This window comes from Colletotrichum destructivum, chromosome 7 (genome assembly GCF_034447905.1).
Source record: "Colletotrichum destructivum chromosome 7, complete sequence".
Classification (NCBI taxonomy): Eukaryota; Fungi; Ascomycota; class Sordariomycetes; order Glomerellales; family Glomerellaceae; genus Colletotrichum; species Colletotrichum destructivum.
In genome coordinates this window covers 3,982,716-4,010,713 of record NC_085902.1, presented here as the reverse complement: position 1 = coordinate 4,010,713, position 27,998 = coordinate 3,982,716, and the positions used below count along the sequence as shown (strand labels likewise).

At 51.9% G+C, this 27,998-nt stretch overlaps 8 protein-coding genes across 8 annotated transcripts; 7 read left to right on the top strand and 1 right to left on the bottom strand.

The window, feature by feature from the left end:
• Positions 1–356: 356 nt before the first annotated feature.
• On the top strand, positions 357–2,555 carry CDEST_11796 (Putative major facilitator, sugar transporter, major facilitator superfamily). Its single transcript, XM_062927952.1, has 5 exons — positions 357–622; positions 693–1,512; positions 1,579–1,587; positions 1,661–1,957; positions 2,151–2,555. Exons 1-5 carry the CDS (start codon positions 454–456, stop codon positions 2,470–2,472), a joined length of 1,617 nt encoding a protein of 538 aa, XP_062784003.1. The 5' UTR covers positions 357–453; the 3' UTR covers positions 2,473–2,555.
• Positions 2,556–2,928: 373 nt separating this feature from the next.
• On the top strand, positions 2,929–3,922 carry CDEST_11795 (uncharacterized protein). The gene has a single exon (XM_062927951.1). The coding sequence runs from the start codon at positions 3,139–3,141 to the stop codon at positions 3,919–3,921; it is 783 nt and encodes a 260-aa protein (XP_062784002.1). The 5' UTR covers positions 2,929–3,138; the 3' UTR covers position 3,922.
• A 975-nt stretch (positions 3,923–4,897) lies between these two features.
• On the top strand, positions 4,898–6,879 carry CDEST_11794 (uncharacterized protein; the record flags this gene model as incomplete). The annotated part of the gene is made up of 2 exons (XM_062927950.1): positions 4,898–5,484; positions 5,547–6,879. The coding sequence occupies 2 exons, from the start codon at positions 4,898–4,900 to the stop codon at positions 6,877–6,879; spliced, it is 1,920 nt and encodes a 639-aa protein (XP_062784001.1).
• Positions 6,880–7,112: 233 nt separating this feature from the next.
• On the bottom strand, positions 7,113–8,475 carry CDEST_11793 (Putative aliphatic aldoxime/phenylacetaldoxime dehydratase). The gene has a single exon (XM_062927949.1). The coding sequence runs from the start codon at positions 8,418–8,420 to the stop codon at positions 7,335–7,337; it is 1,086 nt and encodes a 361-aa protein (XP_062784000.1). The 5' UTR covers positions 8,421–8,475; the 3' UTR covers positions 7,113–7,334.
• Positions 8,476–9,257: 782 nt separating this feature from the next.
• On the top strand, positions 9,258–10,262 carry CDEST_11792 (uncharacterized protein; the record flags this gene model as incomplete). Its single annotated transcript, XM_062927948.1, has 1 exon — positions 9,258–10,262. The coding sequence occupies one exon, from the start codon at positions 9,258–9,260 to the stop codon at positions 10,260–10,262; it is 1,005 nt and encodes a 334-aa protein (XP_062783999.1).
• A 1,968-nt stretch (positions 10,263–12,230) lies between these two features.
• CDEST_11791 (Putative metallo-beta-lactamase, ribonuclease Z/Hydroxyacylglutathione hydrolase) lies at positions 12,231–13,340 on the top strand (the record flags this gene model as incomplete). The annotated part of the gene is made up of 3 exons (XM_062927947.1): positions 12,231–12,239; positions 12,292–12,368; positions 12,422–13,340. The coding sequence occupies 3 exons, from the start codon at positions 12,231–12,233 to the stop codon at positions 13,338–13,340; spliced, it is 1,005 nt and encodes a 334-aa protein (XP_062783998.1).
• A 1,045-nt stretch (positions 13,341–14,385) lies between these two features.
• CDEST_11790 (Putative S-adenosyl-L-methionine-dependent methyltransferase superfamily) lies at positions 14,386–15,454 on the top strand. Its single transcript, XM_062927946.1, has one exon. It carries the CDS (start codon positions 14,562–14,564, stop codon positions 15,372–15,374), a length of 813 nt encoding a protein of 270 aa, XP_062783997.1. The 5' UTR covers positions 14,386–14,561; the 3' UTR covers positions 15,375–15,454.
• Positions 15,455–21,248: 5,794 nt separating this feature from the next.
• On the top strand, positions 21,249–27,735 carry CDEST_11789 (uncharacterized protein). Its single transcript, XM_062927945.1, has one exon. The coding sequence runs from the start codon at positions 23,092–23,094 to the stop codon at positions 27,097–27,099; it is 4,008 nt and encodes a 1,335-aa protein (XP_062783996.1). The 5' UTR covers positions 21,249–23,091; the 3' UTR covers positions 27,100–27,735.
• Positions 27,736–27,998: the final 263 nt, after the last annotated feature.

Sequence of the window (27,998 nt, the reverse complement as noted above, 5' to 3'; positions counted from 1 at the left end):
GTCTGCTACGTAGAACATTGGCACACCAGACGGAAGGACTAAGCACTGGACTGGCGCTTGCACCAGCACTGCACTGGTCTCTCCGCCTACCCCCTGTTCACCACAGGCATCGTTTTACCAGCTCAAAAGCAGCAACTTCAGGGTGAGCAACTGGGTGAGGTGATGGCATCTGAATCACGAAGTGGGGTGCCTGGTCACCACCACGTGGATAATGCGGAGAACTGGGGAGTCCTCGTTAAGCACCCATGGGGAATCGCGGAGAGGCACCCGCATGCTCTGGTTCCGATGTACCATCCCCGGACTATAAGACTCTGGATGATCCCACCGCCATCCGTTCCGGGGTGATTGTAGTAGGACGCAGAGACCTCAAAGGAGAGGCAGCATTGAAAAACAAAGCTCGAAAGGGATTCCTCTTACGTTCCCTCCTCCGCCTCCGTCAGACAATCGCCCGTCATGGCGGATACCAAGACCGAGTCGACGGCCCGGCACCACGACGAAAAGCTGCAGTCTGAACAGCTCGAGGACGTTAACGCCGCGGCCAATGCAGCATTGCCCGAATCGCATTCCAACGAGAAGCTTGGGTTCCGTGATCTGTGGGAGAACAAGCGTGTGCTGGGTTTCTGTCAGTTCATCCGAAGACATCGGCCCATTCACTATGAAGCCAATGCTTTCTAACTTTAATTACGCGACAGGCTTGTTGATTTATCTTTTGCCCATCAACTTTGGCTATGAAGTCTCGACTATCGGAAAACTCCTCGCCGTCACCCCCTTCGCCCAGCGTTTCGGCCACGAAGTCAACGGCAAATGGCAGGTCGCCGCCCAAGACCAGCAGATCCTCAACGCAGCGGGCACCATCGGCATCTTCGTCTCGGCCTTTGCCACGGGTTTTATCAGCGACATCTTTGGCCGTAAAAAGACCATCGGCGTCGCCTGCTTGATCTGCTGCGGCGGCACGATTCTCCAATACTTTGCCACGACCGTCATGATGCTGTTTGGCGGCAAGGTCATTGCGACTTTCGGGTTCGGTCTGGGCCACTCACTGGGCCCCGTGTTCGTGGCGGAGCTCGCGCCGGTCAAGATGCGCGGTGTCTGCCTCGTCTTGGTCAACACTATGATCACCGTTGGTCAGTGGCTCAACTCTGCTACCGTGTTGGCGAGTGACCACTACAAGAACGATCTGTCATGGAGGATTCCCCTGATTACCCAACTTATCCCTCCCGGCCTGCTGCTTTGCGGTCTGGCCTTTTTACCCGAGTCTCCCAGTTGGCTCCTGATCAAAGGCCGCCGTGAAGAGGCCGCCAAGTCGTACTTGCGATTCAATGGCCCCAAATTCGACGTGGACGCCGCCATGGCTGTTGCTACAGTTGCCATTGCCAAGGAGCAGGAGGCCAAGAAGGAACAGGAGTCAGCCCGCTGGATTGACTGCTTCACTGGAACCAATCGCCGCAGAACGCTCATCATCGTGATGGTCTACCTATCGCAGCAGGCTATTGGTGTCAACTTCGTTTCAGGGTGAGTCCAAAGTCTACTGCCTGTTACAAAGCCGAATAAATTGTCGACTAACCTGGTGTTTCACAGATACCTCACGTCAGTCTCCGCAGCTCTGCTCCGTCGAATGAGGGGCAATAGACGCAAGAATCTCCTAACTAACAGCTTGCAGGTATTACTTCCGTTTGGCCGGCGTGAACAACCCCCTCGCGATCGGACAGGCAGCGTATGCGATCCAGTTCGTCGGAAACATGACTTCGTGGCCCCTCGTCGACCGATATGGAAGACGCCCCTTGATCGTTGGCGGCGTCTTCTCCATGACGGCTCTCCTGCTACTCATCGGCGGCATCAGCACCATCGGCAGCCCCGCTTCTCTGTCGGCAACTGTAGCTTTTATGGTCATCTGGGGTTTCATGTACCAGGCGACGCTGGGTGCTGTTGCGTACTCTGTTGGAGGGGAAACTGCTAGGTAAGTCACAAGTACTTTGGTTGAGTCTATCTGAGCATCCGTAGAAATGGGTTGGGCTTGGGTTATCTTCGGTGACAGCACATGGTCAACGACTCTCATCCCAGAACGACCAACTGGCAGTGGGGCTTACAATCGATAACCCGCAGCGCGGTTGAGAGGACCAATGCATTGCTAACTGAACGGGGGGGAACAGTGTTCAACTTCGGCAAAAAACATACAGTATCAACATTATGTGCTCGACTGCAGCGTCCTGTCTGGTATTGCAGGTTATGCCGTATCTACTCAACACAGATCAGGCCAACCTGGGGGGTAAGATCTGCTTCATCTTCTTTGGCCTGTCTTTGCCCATCTGCGCGTGGCTGTACTTGTACTTCCCCGAGATGAAGGGCCGCAACTACGCGGAGATCCAGGAGATGTTCAGCAACCGCGTGCCGGCCAGGAAGTTCAAGTCGTACGTCTGTGAAGCCGGCGCCGGGGGCCAAGAGGAGAAGAAGTTGCAGGAGGACGAGGCATAAAGGGGGGGATGGATGGATGGGATAGGTGGCAAGCGACGGTGGGTACCAAAGGTGTAATCTTTAATGAATGTGACGAGTTTTCTGAAAACCCAATCTGAAAACCATAGGGTTTTTGTTGCAAGAAGCTTAAATGAAGCACACTACCAGCGCGGATTGAGCACAAGATGCCCTGTGTCGCCTTTGAGAGCCATTGGTGGACTGGTCTCCTTTGCGCATTTCGGTTGGCTCGATGTCGAAACCCGGCCGAAATGACATGGGACTAATGCAGAGACGATGATTAGCGACGTTTGGGATATAGCAAAAAAAAAGACGCAGTGGGCCAGGGTCAGTCTTGATCGGAAATTAGGTATGATCCTGACGGGGGGGGGACTCGAGCCAAGCCTTGACAAGAGATAACAGGCAAACACACACACATACACACGCACACAGCACAGAGTCCCGGCAACTCCCAAGGGGCGTCCACAATTTTCTTTAAAGTATCCTGTTCTCCACGATGTTCTCCAGATCAGCGTTGTTTTTTGGGGGCAAAAAAAAACAACCAAAAAAAACCTACATCAACTCACATTCGTTACCGTACAGGCCTAGTTGACTGCTGATCCGCCGATCGCGAACACTTTCAACGTTACACTCCTTTCAATTATTAACCAGCACACCCATTCACTCATTATGCTGTCTCATCGCATCTCCTGGCTCGCTGCCACTCTGCTGGCCTCGTGCTCTCAGCTCGCACGCGCCCAGCTGCCTGCCGAGGCCCTCGAGCTTGACCTCGTCTTCCCTCGTGATGATGGGAAGTACGGCGAAACCGCCAACGGCTATCCCGTGCTTCTCAACGTCCAGAACCCCGACGTCGCCTACAAGTACGGCTACAACTTCGTCTGGGACATCTATTCGAGGAACAAAAACTCGTACATGCGCACCGCCGCCCACGGCATCATGGGCGCCTCCATCGGAAACGAGAGCACTTTCGGCAACGGGCCCCATCTCGAGGTCGGAAGAACCGGCCACCTGGCTCCTGGCGACTACACCTTTGCCTGGGTCTTTGGCATGGGCGCCCAATGCGAGTTCACCGAGCAGCCCGCCTACAGCGAGTACAACCTGAACCCTCGCATCGCCAACGGCAGCTTCGACTTCGTCGTTGAGAGCGACGGAAAGGAGCCGACCTTTACAAAGACCTGCCCGACCGCCATCGGCAGCATGAGCTACGCTTCCACAACGACGTACAACTCCGAGGCCACCAGCGTCTGCGCCGTCACCGCATCCGTCACTCACGACGCGCAGCCTTGTTCTGCCACCGTCAGCGACGACCAAGCGACCAGCGTCTACAGCGCCCTGGGGTACGCCGCCGCTACCGGGTCGTCCAAGGGAGCCGCTTCCCACAACTCCCGACAGCCTGCGTCTCCAATTGCGCTCTTTGCTGGCCTTCTTGCAGCAGTGGCGATTCTGGCATAAAGGCAGTGGACGGCGTTATCATCATGCGAGAGGAAGGGAGGCGGGGAACAGAAAGAGGGGGAGGAAAGCAGACAGAGACGCGCCAATGACTTGACGAAGAGTGGCCAGTCGAATGTAACGGGCATCACGACCTGCCCGATTCGCAGCCTGATGAATTTTATCCCCTCTCTGGGTGAGGGGGCGGAGAGGCCGCCGCCGTGCGCACGAGGTTACACGACACCGGCGGTGTTCAAATCGTATCGCACTGCTTTGCCGCATTGGAAGTCACGTACTGGTCACGTCGCGCAGGTGGCGAGCTTGGTGTCCTTACTTGGTATCTCACGCTGCAGCACATCATAACACCATCTCAGAACTGAGCCATGGGCTCTATTTGCATGGACTGCGAGCTGACACGGATCTGGACCTCAGGGAGATCCTGCGGACGGCTGAGAAGGATGCGGGAGAAGTACCGGAGTGGCAATCACCGCTCTGATGAAGGCATACGCGTAGAAATGACAGGTTCCCAGCCATCGACAACCTTGCGCAAGGGTCGAATGTTCGAGCTCAGCCCCCGCATATGCCACCGGATCATTACCACTTCCGGTATATCACACCTTCAGTCGTGATGGATGGCCAATTATGTAGCACGGCTGTCCATGTTCGCACGTACTGAGTCGAATAATACAACGGCATTCGTCACACCCCTCCCTTTCCAGAGTTCCATCCATGTACGCACCGTGCAGCACGCAGTTAAGCCGTAAGCACTATCAACAGGCTTCCGCATCACGACGGATGGTGGATGGCTAGCCAGGCTAGCACCAAGAAATGTCAAGCTTTCTTGGCCCTATGCTACTACTTGAGGCTCCCCGGCCTCCAACCCTGCGCTGCCATCATGCAACTCCCCGCTCGCTTGCTTTTGTTTTCCCCGTTTCGACATTGTCATTCATGAACTGAACCCTGGAAAGCCGTGACCTATATCGCGGTCCGACGAACAAACATGTCGCACAGGCAACACTCACACAACCTGAGCACAAGCTCGAGTGACACCGTCTATGTTAGCCAACCCAACAGCCCATTCATCCAAAGGCCCGACAACAGGCAGAGCCTGGGATCTTATAAAGCCTATCAATCTGCTGTTATCTCCGCCGAGGATGTTCCACCAAGCGAGCCTGCCTTGAGCAATCACGGCGAATCCCGCTTCTCTGTTCCCTCGCGTTGGAGCAGAATGTCGGAGAGGACGCACATCAAATCGGAAAGGTTTTCTCCATCTGGTTCCTGGACGTTTGAAATTGTCAGTCTTTGCGTCGCTGTTCTTGCTGCGGCCGCAATCGTTGGTGTTCTTGCGGCATACGATGGCAAGCCGCTGGCATCATGGCGTTTCCAGATCACCATCAATGCCGTCATCGCCTTGCTGGCTACCGTGGCCACCGCCACGATGGCCGTTGTGCTTTCCAGCGGGATTAGCCAGCTGAAATGGATTCATTTCAAAATGCGCCGCGAACCTCTTTCCGACATGGAAGTGTTCGATGATGCCAGCCGAGGCACATGGGGAGCCCTGATGATGCTCGTCAAGCTTAGGGGAGGGTGAGTTGGATTCTACGACCACCTTTGCAATTCTCGCCTCTAACTTCGTATCCCCCACATAGATTCTTAGGCTCTTTTGGGGCCTTCGTTGCTATCTCGACGCTGGCTTTCAGCCCTTTCGCCCAACAAATTGCAACATTTCATGCTCGGACAACCAACTCCACCGCGGGAGCAACAAACCTCCGAGCCCAGGAATACTTGATCGCCCTGAGTAGCCAAAGCGCATCGGAAGGGTTCATCCCGATTCTTCCATTCAAAGCTGCTGTCTACAATGGCCTGTTTGCCGAGAACGGCAAGCCATGGCTGAGTCTGCCTGTCAACTGCCAGACCGGAAACTGCACATGGGAACCTTTTGAGACTCTCGGCGTCTGCAATACCTGCGTGGACCTGTCCGAGTTCATGATTCGCGCTTGTGAAGATGGCTCAAACCCCGAAGGCGACATGACGGAGTGCGGCTGGTCTATCCCTGTCGGCGCCAAGCTCAAGACGCATGCCGACGTCTTCAGCATGACCCCGATCTTCCCACAGGGTCTCGGCGACATGTCCTATTCAACCATTATGAAGCTCGTGTTCATGGGGACCGAGAATCAAGGCGGAATCGCAGGCGAACTCGCACCGTGGGCTCGTCAGTGCACCCTCCAAGCCTGCGTCCAGACTCTGAGCTCCTCGGTTGTCAACGGCGAACTGAAGGAAAAGATACTTCATGTCGAGACAAATGACACTGTAGCCACGGCGACACAGGAGTCCCTCGAACCAATCTACATCTCTGGAGAAAAAACGAAAAAGTTGTACCCGATCAACATGAAGGTCATGATGGGCATGCGGTCGTGGTTTTCAGACCTGTTCCGCAACGGATCGGCTTCTCGGAACCAGGAGGTAATCAACAAGAACATCACCACGCCAGACAACGTCATTGTCAACCTCACTGTCGGCATCTCAAGTGGTGAAACCTTCTTTGATACCGACATTGTCCAGGCATTCTACTGGAACTACTACGAGTATCCCGCCGGCATAGACATGCTCATGAACGACCTTGCAACTAGCGTAACGGTGAGCTTCCGAAGTTTCAATGGTACCAAGGTCACCGGGGTGGCGCATACTGTTGAAAGCTACATTCACGTGGAATGGAGTTTCCTGACACTCCCTCTTTTCACCGTTCTGCTCACAGTCCTCTTCTTGTGTGCTTCAATCTACCAAACATACCGACATAAGGCAAGCTTGTGGAAGAGCAGCGTGCTGGCAACTTTGGTGCATGGGCTGGATAGAAGCGCGAGAGAGAGGTTGGAAGATCTGGGTGGCTTGAGAGAGCAGCAGAAAGAGGCGAAGACAGTCAAGGTACAATTGGATGAGGATGAAGGAGGGCTCTTGAGGCTGTCCAAGTACGATGATATCTAGTGTTCACTTTGGGGGTAATGCAAAGAAGTTTTTTATCGCACGTGCGGTTCTTTCGATTGCGGAGTGGCCGGCGGTGTGAGGGCTGACCTGCGAAGACTCAAAAGCCGCTGTAAAGTTCTCAGAGGGGCTTCTGGCTGGCTTACAAGTCGTTTGCGTTGAACAAGCAGGTCAAGTACTGACTGAAGAATATGAACAAAGGGGTCACCTCTCCTGCTTCCAGCATCGCCGCCATTGTCGTCAAAACCAGTGTCGGGAGCAAAGACTACAGAATTGATGACTGCGTCCATGTCGAGTGCTTGGTTCCAGTACAGCTGCCATTCTTCATGGCTGCACTCAGCATGGAGAAAATATTCGTATACGCGTAAAACAAATACTCAGGCAATACAAGGAATGTAGGAAATTCTATATTTCGAACTTGGCCCAGAACACGGATTTTCCCGGAGTCGCCCATCTGTTCAGCAACAAAGGTCATACACCACGTCCAACGGAACAAATCTGACCACGCCTGTCGTGGGTAGGCAGTTGATATACTCAAATGCAGCTTCTCCCCGTTTCAGCACAGAAACCTCATGCCATGTACGGAACTTCCGTGAATCCCCGAAAGTCTTTGCGTGCTTGATAGCCCCGAGATAGATGGCAAGATGAGAGCGGTGCCTTCTTGACCATTCTTCCAGGGAATTTAAGTCGGTAAAAAACCCAGCGCCGCAAGTCTCCTTTCTTACATGACCCATGGCATCCGTATTGCCGAGAAAACGCAGCCCCATGGCGCCACCATCCTTTCGGTTCTCCCAGAGATAGGTTAAACCGGTTTTCAGTGTTGGTTCAAGGTGTTTCTCATAGGATTCCGTCTCTTCTATACCACAGTTCTCCCAAAACTGCCCGGAGCGAATGTGTACCATGTTGTCGTAGTTGGTCCCGACCAGGTGCTGTCCCAGTCCTTTGGGATGAGCTTCAACTGTTGTGCGCTCCGCTGCGTCGTCTTTTTTGAACAGATCGTGAGCTGATGATGGAATCCTATCCCTAGCTGCACCCCAGTATGCCGAGAGGGTGTGCTCTTGGGTACTCGCGCCTGGCAATCTCGCCAGGCCCGGGAGGTAGTCGAGGCCGGAATAATTCGTTTCAAGGCGAGTTATGGGTGTCGCAAAGCTTTCGCTCCACAGTCCGATGCGACGTTGATTCTCCGGTACCAGATGGGCGAATATGGAAGCGAGATCAAGCTTTTGTAGCCCGATTTTGCCCTGTTCAGGATCATCCCAGTAGCAGACCCAGATTCTTGCCTCCGGAGCATCTTCGCCATCCAGATGTTTGAAACGCTCACTTGCTAGAGGCCTGCTGTCTTCGTCTCCAGTGAGCCATGCCTCAATCGCCGCGGTTGCTTCTCCCACGGCCTGAACAGTGCTGCTGTCACAGGAATGAGGCTGCACGCCTATGTATGCTGTGACAACGCTTTTCACATCCCCGAGAACAAGGTGCCAACGCGGCACGGGTGGTCGGTGACCGTCGGGTCGCCGGAGAGGATAAGTTCGTGGTTCAAAAGACATGATTTCCCACGATGCTACTTTTGAACGTCGATACTGCCATTGAAAAATTACTTTGCTTTTGCCTGGTTTAAATGCCGAAGAGAATGATCTGGTTGGTCGATGCCTGTTCAATGGACAAATGTTTAGTAAGGTTTACATGGGGTTGTCCATTGAATCTTCGGAGTTCAATTCTGGATCCGAACAAGTTTTCCTGACAGGTTAAATCGAGGTGGGCCAATAGCAGAGCAAGTTTCACATCGCTTAACAACTGCTCTTGGGAATGTGAAGGATCGCAGAATAGAGGAATGACGCTGGTTTGCATTGATAAGCAGTGGTTTCCTTCAATGTTCTATTATGTAGCCAAGGTAGAATTTGCGAATTACATTTACCAAGAAACTCATCAAGTTAAAACGGTTAACAGCAATGTCGAGTAACTGCCTCCACTGCCAAATTAGCATGCTAAGCGATACGATGTCTGTGTTTCTTTTCTTCACTTTTCAGCATCGCCAAAGAGGCACAATGGTCGTGTTCATGAAAGGGAAGCAATGGGATGCGAACCCTGATACGCAGGACAAGTCAAACACAATAGTCCTTAGTTTTCGGGCAACGCAGCAGCACGTTGTTACAATCTCCAGTAACAAAGGGCTTGTCTACTTTTTGGAAATGGCTTATTTAAGTTGCTCATGTCTCTGAGCTACTAGGTTTTCTTCTAGTGCCATAAGAATACAACTGGAATCCCACAAATAACTTTCCACAGCAAACTCTTCTCGTCATATAATTCAACCTCAGGTTCAAAATAGGAGAATATTCCACTCGAGAATCAAGCTTGAAACCTAACGTTCCAACAGCAAACTCACCATGACGCCCTGCACAAACCCTGTCCGCCGCGGCCCAGCGCTCAAGCTTGACATCAGGACGGCTCTCAGGGAGTCCCACAGCTTCGCCGCCTGCAAGCCGCATCTGGTGAAAGTATACAAGACTCCAATCATGTCTCTCGAGTCCGCAAAGAGAGAATTACCAAAGCACGCTATTCAGGAGCATTCACCTCCGGGCTTGGCAAAGGTATGCAAGTCACGGGATGATTTGCAGCATTCTGGAGACGCCGGGCATCACGATTATCTTCATTGGGCGCTGCACCATCCAGGTAAGAGACCGCGACATAGATTTGAGCTTTGCGGTTGTGAGAATGCCATTTACGAAATCAGTTCAGACGAGTCGGAACCTCTGACCGAAGAGGAGCTTGCTCAGAGACGGTACAGTACTCAACAGGCTCGCGCGGACCTGGAAGATTGTGTAAGTCCACTCACTGCAGATATTCGAACTGATGAAGAAGTGGAGGGAAACCTTGTGGAAACTATGGACGTAAGCATAGGTCTTGATCTCACGCACGGGTTCATAGACCTGCACAACGCTGCGTATATAACCGGGGATAGGCAACAATTCGAGGCCTACGATGGCACAACCGACGAGTCAAGGACTATTTATCCGTCCATAACCTTCGATTCCGACGTCTCATCTTCCATCCGTCCGAACTTGAGAGACGGTCCAAATCATGGGCGACGTTTGAATCCAGGCGCCTCCGGCTTCCAGATGCCCAGCAACTCAACTGACCGCAATCGAAACGCCTCTCTCCGAGGCGGAGGATGGAATGACAGTGATTCTGAGACGGCCTTGTCTTCATCGTGGCGAAGAATGATACCGGTACCATTTTGGAAATGTTGGGTTATGTGGATTATACTTTACTGGTTTCTGGTGGTCTTTATTGCTTTGATGATACTGGCTTCTGTTTTTCTGAGTGAGGGCATGCTCCACTTGGGAAAGGCTCGTCCATGCACTCCGGGGCAGGGTGAGGGTGAGCTTTGATATTCGATACTTGTCAAATGAGGCGAACAGGTTAGATTATAAAGATTGGAATGTCATGTTTCTAAGGATTACTAAAACATAGGAACCTGCATTTGTAGAGCACATAAAGAACCTATGCTTACGGACTTGGTTGTAACGTCGCGCACCCACTTATGGGCACCCCCCCCATCTGGGCACCCCACTTACCACCTATTTACACTAAAAGTGCTACTTTCTACCCTACTATTATAATACTAGTAATAATAGCTATAAAGAAGGTAGAGTATTTAATAAGTAGAGATTTACTTAAAGTTTTAGAAAATATAGTATTTAAATACTTTAATATACTATTTGCTTAGTAATAAGCATATTAGTGTAACTATTAAGTTTTATATAGAATTTAAAGCAAATTTTATATTAATATACTTACTATAAGAAAATAATTATAATTAATCTACTTTAATATAATAATATATATAGCTATAGTATATATATAAAAGCACTTTAGATCTTATTATATAAAGCAATAGTAAAAAGATTCTATAATAACTTTTTTACTAGTAAAAGTTTACTATAGTAAAATATTAATTATAGACTAAATTAGTAGGTAGTTCTATTTTTAAGTTTAAATAAGCTTTAATGTAGCTATAATATAAACTAATACTAGTTTAATAAAGTAAACTTTTATTAAATACTTTATTTACTTATATATAGTATAATAAGAGATAGTAGGATTTATATATAAAACTTAAGAATTTTCTTTTTACAATTATTATAAGCTTATAATAATATAAGTCTTTACTATTTATTTTTTTACTTATAATAGAGGTAAATAGCTTTTAAATGCGTATTTTAGTTTCTTTATAGCTCCTATAATTAAATTTTAAAGGGTAAAATAAAAAGTAGCACTTTTAGTGTAAATAGGTGGTAAGTGGGGTGCCCAGATGGGGGGGGTGCCCATAAGTGGGTGCGCGACGTTAGTGAGATAATCTAGCCTACCTAAGGCTGAATCTATAAATGAAAGTCAATTTGGGCGTTCTTAAGCGGGTTGTGCTAGCATTATCACCACGATGTTCGTACTAGCTGTATTTACCTGTTGGAAAGGCAGACCGACTGTCTTGAGTGTCAATCATGGACTCACAAAGCTCAAGAGTATTGTGCTTTGATTCGACCACCGCAACTCTGGAGCGAGTCGACAGCTTATTTCTCAGCTCCCTAATTCAACTTTCATGTCGAATGAATGTCATGGTAAGGGAAAATGATGATGTAAGCTTATGGAATTATCACGTTGACTTGAAGGTGACCATTCTGCTTCCGCATCCTCCTGTATTTCTCTCTGGTCATATATCCAGCATTTACACCACAGCCAGCTTTAGATGTATACCAAACCATTGCTTCTGGAAGTATGACGACCATCGACCAGCCGTATTCTCAATCAAACTTTGACGGTAAGCACAATACTTGGAGGTAGTTAGAGGCTATGAAGAGAAAGAACCTCGCGATCAGACTAAAAATGTCTAGAAAACTTTTGTTTTGCGTCTTGCCCAATCCGTTCTGCACGTGATTTTCTGAATGCAATGCTCTTGATTTCGCTAAAGACGGCTGTCCGTATTGACTGTTGGTTTCTGTCAGCCTACTGAGAAGCAGGCGTCCGAGGGGTTGTTAATCGTTAAGCTCAAGCCTTTTCCAATGTTTGTCAGAATCATCAGATGAAACATCACCAGTCAGGGTTGATCGGCGTTTCAAATCGTTTCACGATTATGCAAAACCAAAGTCCGCACATAAAGGACAGAAGGTGAACACTACAATGTATTCTTCGTTGATGCCGAGCTCACAGTACATTAGCGTACCAAGTTTACCAAAATCCGCCGAAATAGTAGAAGCCTTCCGAGACAGGTTGGAGTGTATGACGTTACTACGGATTCCGAGTCCGACGCAGCCTTCGACATCTATCTACTGGGGCGAGCCGCTTCAGATAAGCGTGCTGCAATGTTGCTCGTAAATAAATCCTTTTTGGAGTCAACGGGACAGCTGGGCTAATATGTGAAAGGCTATCGTGCTCAGCTGCTCTGCTCTGACGATTGCTTGTGGACTTTCTGGGTCGCACATTTCGAGCGACACTACAGGGTAGGTAACAATGGAACAGCGTCAGAAAAATGCAAGTCCTAACAAGTGCGCAGTGTCAAGAAAAGAGCCAGAGGAGGAGATCCGCTACAAAGCCTCAGGATCTTGAATCCCTACCCAGGCATATTTGCGTACTATGACGGTCGCACAGGAGAGCGATTCCATTCGGATCAGCCCAACTGGCTCGACGATGGAGCTTTCACTCTCGGTGTCTCGACGTACTCAATCATTGATGGAAATGAGGCTATCATCTTTGACTCTCACATCACACCGGATCATGCTGGCGCCGTAATGCGCCATGTCCAGAGCCAGGGAGTCGTCAAGATGTCTTTGGTAATCAGCCACTTCCACAATGACCACATTGCGGGAACCGATGTTTTCGCTAAAGGAGGCGCCACGATCGTGGGAAACGACAAGACGGCACAGACGGTGGAGAAGAATACGCAGAGTCTTGCTGCCGATGACCCTCCAATTCAGGCCGTTCCTCCAACCGATCTCTACACCGGCACAAGGGCTATGAAAGTTGGAAACCTGAGCATCGAACTACACAACTTTCAAATCCACACCCCTGATGGAACTGTACTGTGGATTCCTTCGAAGCAGCTGTTGTTCGCTGGTGACACTCTTGAAGACACGGCAACTTTCATCGCTGACGCCAGAAGCCTGCCCACACATCAGAAAGAGCTTCAACGCATGACGACGTTTCCTATTTCAAAGATTTTACCGGCTCATGGGGAACCCAACCGGATTGCTACGGGTGGCTACAACGCAACATTCATAAACGCCACACTGCGGTATATCGAGGCCATGACAGAAGATGTGCCTCAGCCAGCTGCCTGGACTCAGCCTCTTTCTCAAGTTGTTGCAGCTGATGTAGCCAGCGGCGAACTGATATACTTCAGTCAGTACGAGGAGGTGCACAAAAGCAACGCAAACTCGATTCAAAGGACTCGGGGAAGAGGGAACAGGGACTGATGAATGCTTGAGTATTCGAGCCGTCATGTTTGGATGTTCTAGGCTGGAACAGTTTGAACACCGTCCTAGGCCAGGACGTGTAAGATTGTGACCATGACTTAGTGAAGTTTCTATCCTTGAATGATCCCTTGTCATGGTCTTTGAGTTGAGTCTGTTTGAACACAGTCTGTATACGGTGAGTAGTGTTTAGAGGAAGTATGGGCATGTGGCTATTCTGTTGAATCGGTGCTAGTGCTTTAATACGTACTTCAACACGACATCATGGACGAAGCCGAGCTATCAATTTCATCACGCCACGCCCATTTCAACCGGATTCAGCTTTTGTTTCAACTATCCTGATTCTTAAGTCGCGTGAAAATCAGAATCTTACGCTAGCAGCCATTGTTGCGATTAGCCCGGCATCAAAGAGACGCCCACCTTCCATTAGGAGGCCGAATGCTGAGGAAGGCTACGATGAGGCTCGAGGTAGCTCAGAACCAAAGCTAATAATATTATCCTCCTGTCAAGGCAAAGAGTTTTTGACCGCACGGTAACTAAGACGTTCAGATCCCTCTCTGTATTTTCCTTCCACTCTCGAGACAACAAGTTATTCACGAGTTGTTTGGAGGCAGATAATACACAGTCTTGAAGGGCTGTGGCTCTAGGAATCACGAATATCAAACACGTACAGATCAAAGATGGAGATCAGTCATGCACACAGCCCTGCGCCGACACGAGCTGCGTAGCCAATAATGACATAGTTTTATGTGATGACCAAGATAGCAGTGAGTTATTTTCGTCAAGGAGATCGCAAAGGCTAAATTAGGCGTCTCATGTCACTTTCAGGTTTGTGGACGGGTGTAGTATGTGTCTAAAACCAAACCTTATGCTCCAAGGGACGTGCAACCTGGAATAGTGTTCCACCAAAGAATCGGGTGACGTCGCTGGTGTAATACGGGAGGGGTAGTGTGACGGTTCCACGAAGAGTAACCCATCATCTCCTCGGCATAAAAAGCAGCAAAACTAGCAGTTGATCTTGCTCTTCATTTGTTGAATCGTGGCCCCTAGCTACTTTCAATCTGCCGAAACGAACGCTTACAGGCTCTTGAAGCTGAAGTTTCTTTACCCCTTTTCACCATATTGGCTACCCGAGTTCAACTACGGATAGTCAAATGAGACCGACACCGAGGTCCCCGAAAGCAGCGCATCCACCAATCGGTTCCTTTTTGTAGCCATTCGACCATGCCCTCATCCAGCAATGCAGTCTCCGGTGTCCCCGACATGAATCTCTACAAGCTGAACCGAGTTCACCGGATCCTGGAAAGCTTAAGGAACAAGCCGGATTGGACAGCGGAGGATACCATGTCGTTCGACTGCATGCATTACCTGGGCGACGCGGCAGTTGAGAACGCCGCCAAAGAACTGGGGCTCAAGGCCGGCGAGAGGGTGCTCGATCTCGGGTCCGGCTTCGGCGGCACGGGCAGATATCTGCACCGACATTTCGGGGTTACAATTACCGGAATTGAACTACAGCGGGACATTCATGAGATTGCGCAAACCATCAACGAGAGATCCGGCGCTGGCGGCGGGGCGACGTCCATCAACGGCAATTTTCTCGACCTTGATCCTGGCCTGATGGGCGCGCCACTGAACCATATCGTCTCGTTCCTCTGCATCCTGCACATACCAGAGCGCGAAAACCTTTTTAAAAAGGCGTACGATACCCTGGAGGCCGGTGGGAAGCTTTACATTGAAGACTTTTTCGCGCTCAAACCCCTGGACGCCAAGACCGTCGAGGTACTGAGAGCTTCGGTTTCGTGCCCTCGCTTGCCGGACAAGTGCCAGTACATGGAAGAGCTTGAGAAAGCTGGTTTTCAAGTCCTCAACTGGGTGGACATGTCAAACACATGGGCGGAGTTTGTGCATCGCCGTGCGGAAGAGTTCAAAAAGGATCCCGAAGTGGATGCTGACCTGACGACTTTCTACGATGCCGTGGACGAGGTGTTTACCGGGGGACAGGTCGGGGGAGCAAGGATTACCTGTCAAAAGAAATGATCGTCTGTACTACGCCCCGTCTTTCACTCTTTCAAGAGGCCTGGGTGGCGGACTATAATCCCGTCAGCAAAAAGTTCATTGCGGAGGCTTCCTGAACACAGTGTTTCATTACTGGAGACCAATCTGAAGCCGTCGCTGCGTCCCAACGTTCGCATCGGTGATGTTAAAGTCTGAGCGACCCCATGGACCCATGTAGTATTTGCTTGCATACATAAAAGCAAGGCCAAACTAGGAAGTATGATCGAAAACAGCTCGGAGACTTTTTCCCGTCATTATTCATGCGCATTCGAGGCTTTGTCTATCATCGGATGTCCACGATGTACGGCATGGTTGTGATACTAAGGCACGCTGCCGCACAGATTGACTGAAACGGCGTTCGACTCCCTCCTGGGCACTAGAATCTAAGCACGGCCCACATTCTCCGTGGGGATCTGTAAATAAAGACAAGGCGGCAGCGATTGTTACCTCAAATAGGTAAGGGTATGCCTTGATCTGTGCGTATAGAATCCGAGTAGAGTAACGGCTCACTTTCTAACCTTGTCAAAGATGGCCGGTCCCCCCGATCTCCGTCAATACGATGTAGACTTGAACGAGTAGTGGGCGGACTGAAGTACCATGAAGCGTGCAGGCACTGGGAACAGGGAATTTGGACTTGGGATGATTGGCGAAGAACCTCATGCTTGAACAGGGGACACACATGATACAGCAGTATCTAAACGACGGTGACAGTGGCATCACCGGAGCCCAACTCGTTTGTATGGTTGGCTGTCCAGCATGACCCTAAAAGCACGAAGACCTGTCAAGGAGCAAGGGTTCATACAACAGTTGCAACACGGACGAATCAGTAACGCAAACACCCAGGGAGCAATGCCCTAAGTAGGTACAGATTGGAGCAACGTACCGCCGTGCAAGTACACTATTGCTCTTCCCTGGAAACCGATACCGAAAAGCATGGGTGCCATGGGTTGCGGCACCGGGGAGCTAAATTGATGTGGAGGGAGAAAGGAAAGGCTAAAAAGAACATAGAAAAGGGAAAACCAGCCCGGAAGGCAAATCTCAAATATACGGTAGTACATCGTAGTACTATGTACAAGAGCAAAGCATGCATACGCACACGCGCTCCTGATGCTTGTCTCAGCAATTGGTCATAGTTGCGGACATTTCGTACAAGTCGTTGCGAATCGACAAGGGTAAGCAGGGGGGAAAATCAACAGGTACCTGTAGACTCAGCCTGTAACCCTGATTACTAACTCGGACAGAATAATGTCGATGAATTACTGGGGGGTCCCCCACTTGACGAGGCTTGGCATTAGGACTGGATCCGCCCGTCGGGTTGTAAAGCCAGCCGAAAGGCTGCTCGACTGACCGATGATCTACAACTAGTGAATTTGGTACTTGGTTGGCCGACCGAGCGGAGAGCTCCACCGGGCCCGGAACCCCCCGACATCCCGCCGGGGCCTGATGCCTCCGAGCCCCGAAGGTGCTTGGGCATCATTCTATTCGATGATCCTCCCCAACTTTGAGACTTTCACGGGCAACCTGTCGCGATTGTGCTCTGGTCAACTGCCGGGTTGAGCGTGAGAAAACCTTGCCAGATTGTAACGGGAAAAGCTACTACATTGTGTACACTTTTGTTCTAACGTAACTCAGTCGGGAGCCCCACATGGTTGGTGCTCGTCATTTACGAAGTCTTGTAGGCATTTGCCATTGAGGAACTTCGATAAACTTTGATAAAAAATTACCAGGTGCACTATTCGCCAGAGACATCAGCTCGCGTTCGAACAGTACCGTAACTCCTCGGAAGGGCAATAGTTTGCGGGCGCATTGCTGTCACAGTCCTTGTTGCATAAATCGCTATGACTTGACAGGCGGTCGAAAGCGTGTTGGCTCTCGCTCATGGCTTGGTACACAGAAGAAGAGGGCGAATCAGGGCAATATATCGCCCCGAGCTAGCAGTAAAGAGCAGGTCTCTGTAAAGACTACGCTGAGCGGTAAAAAAAGGATCCCAAGTACCCAGTGTATTGGAAGAAGGCATGGTACATGAGTTGATACAACTGCAGACGTGTGGCGGGATGCTCTTGTCGCATGCGTGGCGGATGGGGATTGGACACGAAGCAAGACAGTGCTCGTAGGCTTGGCTTGCAGATGGATACTAGGAACTTTGATTGGCGCTGGGGATGAGGGGGGGTGACAACGGGCAAGACACTAGAAGGGGAAAAGTTCGACACCGGGTGTGATATGGTCCTCATATTGCCACGCATTCTTTGTTACAGGCTCTATATTGTGTACGGGGTTAGTTGAGGGTGACGAAATAGCCCGGTAGACAAGTCAACTGAAGTGATGCCCAAACTACGGGGATTAAGAGAATAATCTTGCAGTGCTACATTCGGCTTTGTACTGCTTTGACCCCTAATGGCGTGCTCTGTACTCAGTGTCGGACTGCGAGACCGACACTGAAGGCCATTGAGATTCTTGTGCGAGAGCCTTGACGAAGAGGAGGAGGGGGAGGGTTCTTCCGTCTAGTTGAGAGGAAGGCTGTGCCGGAGGTGGGTTCCTCCGCTCCCTAAAGAGTAGATGCTGGTAGTTCGCACACTCGATGGTGTTTCCATAGCGGACACGTATTTCTTGCACTGCATCATTCCCGGCCAAGCTTTCCATTCTATGCTATAACGAGAGTTGAAGCGAGTGTTCTTTCGGAATGTGGGCTGAGTAGGTCCTGGGCTGCAGCACCTATTGGCTGATTTGTCGGTACGAAGAACCTGCGCTCGTTGATCCCACGAGTAATTGGTGAGAGATAGGATGTAGAATGGACCTGTCAGACTGACTATCCGTCTGCGCGAATTACAATTGTATCCAATTGAACACAGTTGCAAAATAGAGGGACAATGACCAAGCCGGCATGTTGCACAGTATTTCGAGACGATTTGATTCACAAGCACGATTACCCTTATGCGTACCCAGTGAGTTGGTTGGTTGGTTGTTGTCAAGGCATGGATAGAGGCAACCAGATATGAAGCGGCGGCGCCGACAAAGAATGGGTACAAGAAGGCAACGTACGAATACATCATCGGTGATATGTCGCAATTCAGAGATTGAGACTGGTCGGTTCCCTGGCGACTCGAAGCAGGGGAAATTGCTTGTGGCGCAACCCTATTATAACATGAAATGAGGGTGGCGGTGCATTGCAACAACCTGGGCAGACGGACGGTGGAAATGCGTCACAACCAGCGTCAGAGGCGGAAGCTTCTTCTGGGGGTTGCCTATCGGTTGGGCTTTTGTGTCCGAGCTGGGCACATGGCGCCAAGAGACCGACATGTAACACTTTCCATCGAATTGCATGTTTAGTGATCGAGAACGAGACGATTAAAGTGTCCGTAGAGAAAGGTTGAATGAGCTTGGTGATTTGTATGACTCTGAGTTAATAATATGGTACGGTGTACTAGACAGCTAGACAGCACGTGCGAATGGTGTGAGTGCGTGCGTACGGGCGTCGCGTGCGTGCATCCAAACCACGACCAATTATTCGGCCGACGGCAACTCTACCAGGAACCCGCGGATGCGCGAGCGGTTTGAGGGGTCACATACCTGTGTGAATCGCAAAAGTCTTACGTGAGTTTGAGTTGGGTAACTTGGAGTCGTACTCCGTACCACGTTGGGCCTAGCGTCATTCTCTTGAGATTGACTCTTGTCTCTTGTGAGGTATGGCCCATATGAGGAGTGGTGGTGGTGGGGGGTTGTGAGTGTGTACCTTCGTACGGATGGTGTGAACGTTCACGGTATGTGCAGCCGCCGAGTGTTTGGATCCAACTATGCACGGCATACCCGTGCCCAATGAGCAGGAGCTTCCTCAACCATAGGACGAAGCATGCAAACGAGGAACGGGGTCTACGACCAAACGAAGTGGACCAAATGAAGGGTTGAAAAAGGGTACAGACTGGTGCGGTTTTACGGGCCAGAACAGAATGCCGATCCGCTGATGGAAACTTGGTCCATGTCACAAATATCCACAGGGGATTAGTTGGACGGGGGGTCGTGATGAGCTACGCACGGGAACGACGGGCGAAAGTTACCCAAATCACAAAGCGAGGCAGCATGGTTCATGGATATCAATACGGATTGCTGGGGGAGGGTGTTAGAGATTGTGTGACTGCTCAATAGTAACTGTGCGCGTAGCGTAAAGGCTGGTTGGTAGGCGGACAGGCGTCCGGGTGTGCTGTGTACTTGTAGTATCCGAGCAGGCACACAGGGTGGTGTAACTTTTGCCGCGGGCTGTTTGTCCGACAATGGCCAATAAGAGACATCATTAAGGCAAGGCGAGGTCAAGTCGGTGGGATGATTAGCTGTGGCGAGTGAGATGAGATAAGGAGGTAAGCGACTGGGATCATTCATGGCATGGGCCGTGACAGGCAGGAAAAGCAGGGGATGACGCCGAAGAGAGCCTAGCGTAAACCAGATGCCGCAGGCGGATTACTCTCGTCCACGCCCATGTCGTCCTCGGTGTCGCCTTTTACCTCCCCCTCTCCCCGCTCCTTTTAAACTCAAAGGTAAGCCACGCGGGACAACGACTCGAATGTATTTATCCGTTTTGGGTCTCGTATTAAATCAGGCAAGGGAACCTTGGAGAGGTAAAGGGAGAAAAGTAAGTGAGGTTAGATACGCGTTTACTTCACGATAAACACAGCACCTTGGAACCAAGCAGCAGTAAGTAAAGCCGCTGACAAGGTGCCAGTCATCCTGTCGACAAGTTGAAGAGCGAGGAGATTTGCTACCGAAAATGTAAATGAACGCATCCCACTGGATGGAATCGAGAATGGCGTAGGCGGTTCTCAGGGTCGGGATTGGGCGCTTGGTCTAACTGGACCACCTGTGGCGTTATGGTGAGTGGACCCTTCTACCGTGCTAGATTTGTAGTGGAAACACTGTGCTGGTTGGGGCTTGTAAAGGTCAAGCGTGGAAACACTGTGTTCCGTGGTTAGTGGGTGTGAGACTGATGTAGAGGGGGGAATACATCGTAGACACGGATACGTGGACTGATGAGCAGCGTCGGTCTGACAGTACGAATACAATAAAGCATAGATGGTGAAGGAGACAGGCAAGGGCCTCGCGTACAGATGTACATATCCTTTCCTGAGGCAAGAGATCCACACAACGGAGCGCTATGCTCATTCCGTACAAGGTGTTCCGATGAGTGGTGGGTGGTCTCGTCCAGTCTCCATCTGTGAAATATGAGTGAGTGGGATACCGGCCTGAGATACCGTGTAAAACGATGGCGCCAGCGCCGAGTTTACTGACAATAGAGTGCCAGCAAGTAAAAAAAAGAAAACAAAAAATCAACCCCTGCCCCCCCCAAAGGAGCCAGGGATATACGTACCGCCATCCGCCAGGCTCGCATCATCCAATCCTAGTAGGACCCGACCGAGGCGAGCATTTCTCGGGTAGGTTGTCTGTGAGTGGGTGAGTGAGCGTAGTGTCAGAGTGTGTGTAAGTTTGTGCGTGGTTTTTTTTTTTTTTTGTTCCACCGTCTCTCTCACTTTCACATTGTGTTTTTTCTTAACCTGGATCCGCGAATGCTCGTACAGTTCGCGGCGTCAAGGGTCCTATGTAGACGTCACGTCAGAGATAAACCCAAAGAGACTCGGGTGCAGGCCTAGCCCGGGCCAAGCGCAGCTGCTCGTTGTTGGTGTTTGTACACTGTACAGGTTGGTCTTTACAGTGCTTGCTCTGATGACCTACCTGAGGTAGTCCACGTACCAACAGGGCTGGATGACTTACCCATAGTTTGATTCGGGTACATGTAGCCACCAAATGAGCACTCTGCCTTTCCCTCTCCCGTACCTGCTCACTTGCCTTCCTTCCTTACCTTGCCTTACCTCAGGCACAGCCACATGCTCAGCTCACACACTGGAGCTGTCCGGGTGTCTTACTCTTTATTCCTTTGCTTTCCCCATCTCAAACAAGCATTCATCATCTCCCCTCCCCTTTCTCGTCTTCGTATTGTCACATTCACCATACGTATCAGATAGTCCATACTGTCTTGCTCTTGTCTACCGTACCTACGTTACTCCACCCGACTCCGCAATCGACACCATCCGCAGCCAGGTTTGGTTTGGTGATCAGAGGTAATATGGCTTGACAGCGCTGGACGGATACTGTAGAGCCAGCCAACCCAACAAACAAGTCGGGTACGTACAACTTGCATCGAGTATTCCGCTCTATCTACCTACCCAGACAATGCAAGGTCATTTCCATGCGGGCATTAGAGAGTACAATCAAAACGCTCCTTCCCTTTCTGCCCCTATGCTACCTACCTTATGATAGGAAATTCAATTCGTACATGACTGGACTTGCCCGAAACATTGGGTTAATTTCCTTCCTTCCTTCCTTCACTCCTCCGTCTCTTGCCCCAGACACCACTAATCCGCCCGATCGAGCAAGTGCACCACCAGCAGCTGTGTCTTCCCTTCCCTACAGACCTACCTACCTGCCTAGGTACCCTTCTCTATCGCCACTTTTCATCACCTTCATCAGTCCTTTTTACCTTCACCACCTTGATTACTCTTCATTGCCTTTCGTCCGTGACTCCCCCTCCCCTCAACTGCTGCTACCTACCTAACCCTTCCTCTTTTTATCCCCCACATGCCACTCTCTCACACACACTCTCTTACTCTTTCTCACACACACTTGCTCTACCCCCCTTCTCTCATTTCCCAATCCGCTTGCTCTTACCCGACTCCGACTCGTTGGATCGCATCCCTGACCAACGGCTATTTTTCGACCAGGGATCCGCATCTCTTTACACCTTTGGTCGCACTTTTCATTTTCCTTCCTTTCTTTTCCCTTTTCTTATCTGGTTGTTTTGCGTTCTTCCTGCCGTATCCTGACCCTGGCCATTTAGAAAGAGAGAAGAGAAGAAAGAAGACAATATCCCATCCGACAACCAAGAAAGGGCGATCCTGGAACTCAGCCTCACGTCTGCTTCGTCCACCACCAAAGTCCCTTTCCAGTCGGCATCATCGGCATCGTCGTCTACATCATCAGCGTCACCACCACCATCGACAAATACCCGCCGCCGCCAAAATCCTATTCACTCACCCCTCTTTTCTGGTCACTGGCACCAACAGAACGAAGCCCACTCATTCTCCTCTCCCTCTAGACTCGTTTCGCTGCTGCGCATTCAAGACACGCGGTGAAGGGTTATTGTTGGCCTTGCGGAACGACTTCCTCTCATCCGTTTGCGACCCACAGTTGCTCACTTGGTAGACTTTGAACCCACACAACTCATCGACCTTGTCAAAAATCTCAGCTGATCGTCTCTGCATCACCATCGGTAATCTCGTTATTGCCGTCCTTTTCTCGTCTGCGGTTCTCGGCTTCCCTGCCTACAGCTCCCGCTCCCGACACTTCAGTCGACTCATCAACGGCAACAACACTGTGTTCGACGCCTATCGACGTCACACGTTACCCTTCTTGCCGTTGTTCTATGAGTTGGGCAGCAGTTTTGTGACCTCTGTTCTGCTCCTGCTGGAAACCAGGGCCTCCAAATCCCGAGACGGATGCCTGACACGGCGAGGCCTACAACGGAACCTTGACTTTTGACACGTTGGGCATGGGTCGACCATCCTGATTTCAGTGCTTCAACATTCAAAGAACCCCCGGCTGATGGTCTGCATAAAAACCCGTTGTTCTTGATCCACAAACAACACCAACTTCCACCGTCATGGCGAGCACAAGTAATCCCGGCATGAACGGTCTGCAGAACGGCCAACCGGACCTGGACCAGGATCGTAGACGCTGGTTCAATGACTTTGAGGCAATCAAAGCCCGCTTCGAAGCAGAGAAGGAAACCATCAGATCAAGGTTTCTTCAACAGCAGCGCGACGCATGCACTGATCTGGACGACGAGGCTCGCTACGCCGATATGCCAGGCCTGCCACCAAAAGCCCATGACCTCATCCAGAAGTACCAGAACGAGCTGCGATCCCACCGCTGGGCTGCCTGTCAACATAGATTCGACGAGGAGGAGAAGGATCGTGTACAGCGCGAAAGGGATGCTCTCCGAGAGCATCACATCCTCTTTCCTATCCCCGGCCCTTCTGGACACAACGGACACAACGGGCCGAACGCGAGACGACCTTCGACGACGAAGACGACGACTGCGACGCTTCCGAGCCAGACGCCACCGAACGGACGCATGGCATTGCCGTCCGAGATGTTGGCCCGTGCCACTCCCTCGAGCTCGCTAGCCAACACCATCTCGCAGCCGCGTCAGCCATTGCCCCAGGGAGGTACGGTGATGCCTTCGCACACCACTCACCCTAACCAACATGGACTCTCGAGACAGGCAAACGGAGCGTTGGGGGACGCAAGCTCCACCCAGATGCAGCACCAGCAGCTTCTCAACCAAACCCGCCAGCCGCAGCAGCCCATGGGTCAAAGCCAGCGCAACCCGCACAATCAGCACATTCCCCACAACCCAAACTGGCCTCATCATGGCCAGCCCGGCCCGCAGCAGGGCTCGCCTCGAATATCTCCCATCTACCAGAACCGCCCGGTCAACGGCAGCACGGTAGCTAACGGGCCTCCTCGAGTGCTCGCCTCGCAGGTCCAGCTTCCCATGCTCGGAAGTAATCACTACGGCCACATGCGAATCAAACCCTCTGCCAGGCCCTTGACCGGTGGTGATCCAGCTGAATCAATGCACGGTAACCGGGTACCTCTGCCGCCGATCCACACGCCGGCTATGGGAAACCGTGACGATAGGTTGCAGGCGCATAATGGAAGGAACATGACGCAGCTCCCTACGCCCCGAGCCGACGATATGGCGAGGCAGGCCATGGACATTCATCGGCTGGCCAAGCGGAAGTCCGACGCGAGCGACGTGTCGGCTCGAGACGCGGAATTCAAGCGAACGAGGCTGGACAGTCCCCATTCCATCGCACCTCGGACAATCACCTTCCAAGAGGTCTATCAGGACGGCAAGGCGGAATTCAAGCATAACATCGTGAAGTATGACGATGTGTTTTACATCTTGCGCTGCGACGAGCACGGTGTGCACTTCAAGCAAAACGCGCTCGCCGCCGCGGCCAAGCACCTCCACGGTGCTTCGCATGGCCACCAGAAGAAGGAACACAAGCTGGCCGTCGAGACGATCGGATTCCACGTCGTGGACTGCACCGAGGAGCTTGCTGCCCTGAACAACGCGTGCGTCCGCCAGGCATTCGAGAACGGATACAAGCCCCTGAATCAACTACACGGCCCGAAATCCGGCGGCAAACGACACTCAGGAGGCATACCGGCCGTGGTGGACTCGTTTGTCGACCGGGCCCCATCAGTGTCACAATCGCCATTTCAGGCCCCGGCCCAAGCCGCTGCGTTGGAAAATGTCGCCGAGCAGGACGAGACTGAGCAGGGGCACCAGCAGGAGCCCAAACAGGATGCCAAGCAGGACACCAAGCAGGACACCAAGCAGGACACCAAGCAGGAGGACTCGATGCCAACAAAGTACATCCTCAATCCCAAGGCGGGTGAGCTTTATCACGCCCGCTGGCCGAGGAGTAGCAAGCTCTACATCGTCATGGTCCTTGGCTGGACGGACCTTAGGATGTGTGGCTGGGAGGCCAAGTTGAGCGAAACCCAGCTCTACGACAAAAAGATCAGACCAAGCTGCTACACATATAACGACGACGGAATCGCTGGGTGGGCATCTGGGTTCGGCGACGGTGAACCTCGTGTCCTGGAAAGGGACGTTCCCGTTCTGTGGTTCGAGTCCAAGGGCAAAACTCGGCTCGGCTGGCTAGGAGTCAAGTGGCTTCTGAAGCCCATGGTCCTTGACGATCCGAGCCGGCCAACCGATCCCGACAATCCATCCAACCAAGCGCGAAAGACGTATGCAGAGATTCGCGGCTACGATTCCTTCGAGGCCATGCTTGCCGCTTCGGGCACCGAGGGGGCTGTGCCTACTACCACCAAGGTCCCGTCTTCTGCCTCGGCGTCAGACTCGGATTCGACTCCCGATGTGGATATGTACGACTTTGGCGACAATCCGCCGGGGGTCGATGATTCCGACGACGAGGACTACGTGGAAGGGAGAAGCCGCAAGGGTAGGGTCACACAAGACGGTGGTGACGAGGACGACGACGAGACGGCGGACGCGGACGAGCGGCCGGTCACACCCCAACCTCTCAGACGAAGCACTCAAGAGGTGCGTCCCTCGTCGCGGCTGGGTGGAGGCGGCTGGCCATCGGGCAGAATGGGTGCCGCTGCTGGAACACGGCTATCGGCACGAAAAGACAAGTCTACGGCGGATGACAAGGAGGATGTAACGATGGAGGACGCTCGTCAGACGACGCCGCTCAGAAATCGCAGCACTGGCGACGCCACGCCCAAGGCGGCGGGCAAGGACGAAGGCTTGCTGCCCAATGTCGCACTGGGATCGCCTGCGGATCCGGTCAAGGGCGACAACATCAAAGCAGCTGGATCCGACGCAGCCGTTCGAGCCGACAGTAGCGCCTCCGAGAACAATGTCTTTCCACCGGGGTCGAAATCAGGGCCGGCCGAAAGGGCGACGCTCTCGGAACTTTCCAGGAGTAATCCACATGAGAGGTGCAACGCGGAGGAGGGTCCAGAGACGGCCGACGCGAAGAACGCGCGAGATGGGGAGAAGGACGCTCAACCGAATCATGCAGCAGCGATGGCGAAACTCGCTCAGAGCGCCATGAAGGCTGCGTCCAAGTCGCCCAGCCTGGACAGAGAAGCCGCCCAGATTAGTCCCGTGTTACAGGTCGCCGACTTGCTCAACAGCGCCCCGGCACCCGAGAAGGTCACCAAGCAGCCATCATCGGGCGCCTCCCAGGCCAAGCCGAACGATGCTCGTCGACCTCTGCCCTCAGGGCCTGGCATGACAGTGATAGTGGCAGAACCAGCAACCATTCCAAGGTCCTCCATGTCGCATGACATGACCACCGGCAGTAGTATTGGTGTCCGGAAGGAGGATGCGAACCAGCAGCCGTCGGTGGATCTCACCGTGCAAAGCAACCAGGAGGCCGAAACGCAACCCGCGAGGTGCGGAAGTGCAGGGAGCGGCGACAGTGCGGCCCGGCGATCGGACCCTCGAATGAGCATCAGCAACGCCGTCGACGACCACAAGGACGAAGGAATCAAGCGGACGGAGGCTGGCCTCCTTGAGAGAAACGCTACCGAGGACGGCAACAATGGCGGCTTGTCAGGAAACAACACGTCCAGGATTTTAGCGCACATCGGCCTGACCAACGATGCCCGATGGCGAGCTGTCCGAACATCGGAGTCGCCACAGATACCGGTAGCGATGGTTCAGTCACCAGTCATCGACCGAGGCGAGGCAGCATCGCCTGCACTCAGCGGCAAGAAGGAGGCGGAGACATCGATAGACGTTGCCGAGTTCCACGAAGGCGACAGGCACTGGGCGCAAGAGGGCAGGTTCCTGCGGTTCGTATTGGAGGACGAGTCCAGCGGCATTGCGAGAAGCGTCAAGGAAGACGGTATGGAGGTGACGGTGGACGCCAGTCAAGTCAAGGCGGCGCAGATGACGGGATCGGAGGTTCGACTGGTGCTCAAGACGGGCGGTGAGCAACGGCTCGTGTTCAGCGCGAACGCACTGACGGGCAGTCATCGCGGAGCCAGAATGCAGACGGCCAAGTTCTACCGATGGGTGACGGGTAGGAACACGGAGATTGAGCACATTGGCTGAGGTGGCGGAGGAGAGTAGTAGGACTGACGCTCGAAGTCTCGTTTACGATGGACGACGGACGACAACTGTGACTTGATATCCGGAGTTGAGGAGACAGCCGGATTATTGCTCAGGAAGGGGCGGGGGGGCAGACTTGTTTTCTCCTTAGCGGCGTTGGGTTGCAGAACTAGAATGGGCTCTCGCGAGACCCTCACACACGGAACTGGGTTTGAGCACTCGGGAGGCGGCCCTGTAGGTGTTTTACATTTGGGGTTGTACGTTTTCTTTCTCTTCTTTTTCTGCTGCTTCTGCTTCTTCTATGTATTTTCTTTCTATTTCTAGGCAGCGGAAAAAACATGGCAGAGTTGAAGGACTGGCTAGGTACGGCGGTTTATGAAGGATGACAAGGTATTGAAAACGAATGTTTTCCCCGGAGCCGTGTTTGCTCATCCAAGATACAGAGTTACTCTTCTGTCCACTTCAATTGCGGCCCTGCCTTTTTGCCTTTGTGAGAATTGCCCAACATGATGGTTGACGTAGGTTATTTGGGGTTGTTGACTTGACTCGGACCTGGCGAGTTGGAGATGCACCTTTGTGTGTGGATGCATGCCGTTAGCTTCGGATTCTTGTCTTGGAAAGGGCAAGGAATGGTTGTTTGATAAGGTGTGTTGAAGCCAGGAAAGCTCAAGTATTTAGACGGGAATTTGTGGTAATTTACCTATAAGTACAACGATCGATAGAGCACCGAGATGCGTCCCCGAAGTTCTCCGTGTCATGTGGGGGGGAGATGCAGCTGGGATGAGCTACATCCCGTGGATATGGGGACGACCTTGGAGCTGTGTTGTGATAAAAGGGTGTGAATTTGCATGTGATCGCCGGGGTTTAAAGTGGGATGAGGAGAGAGAGCAATGGCACACGAG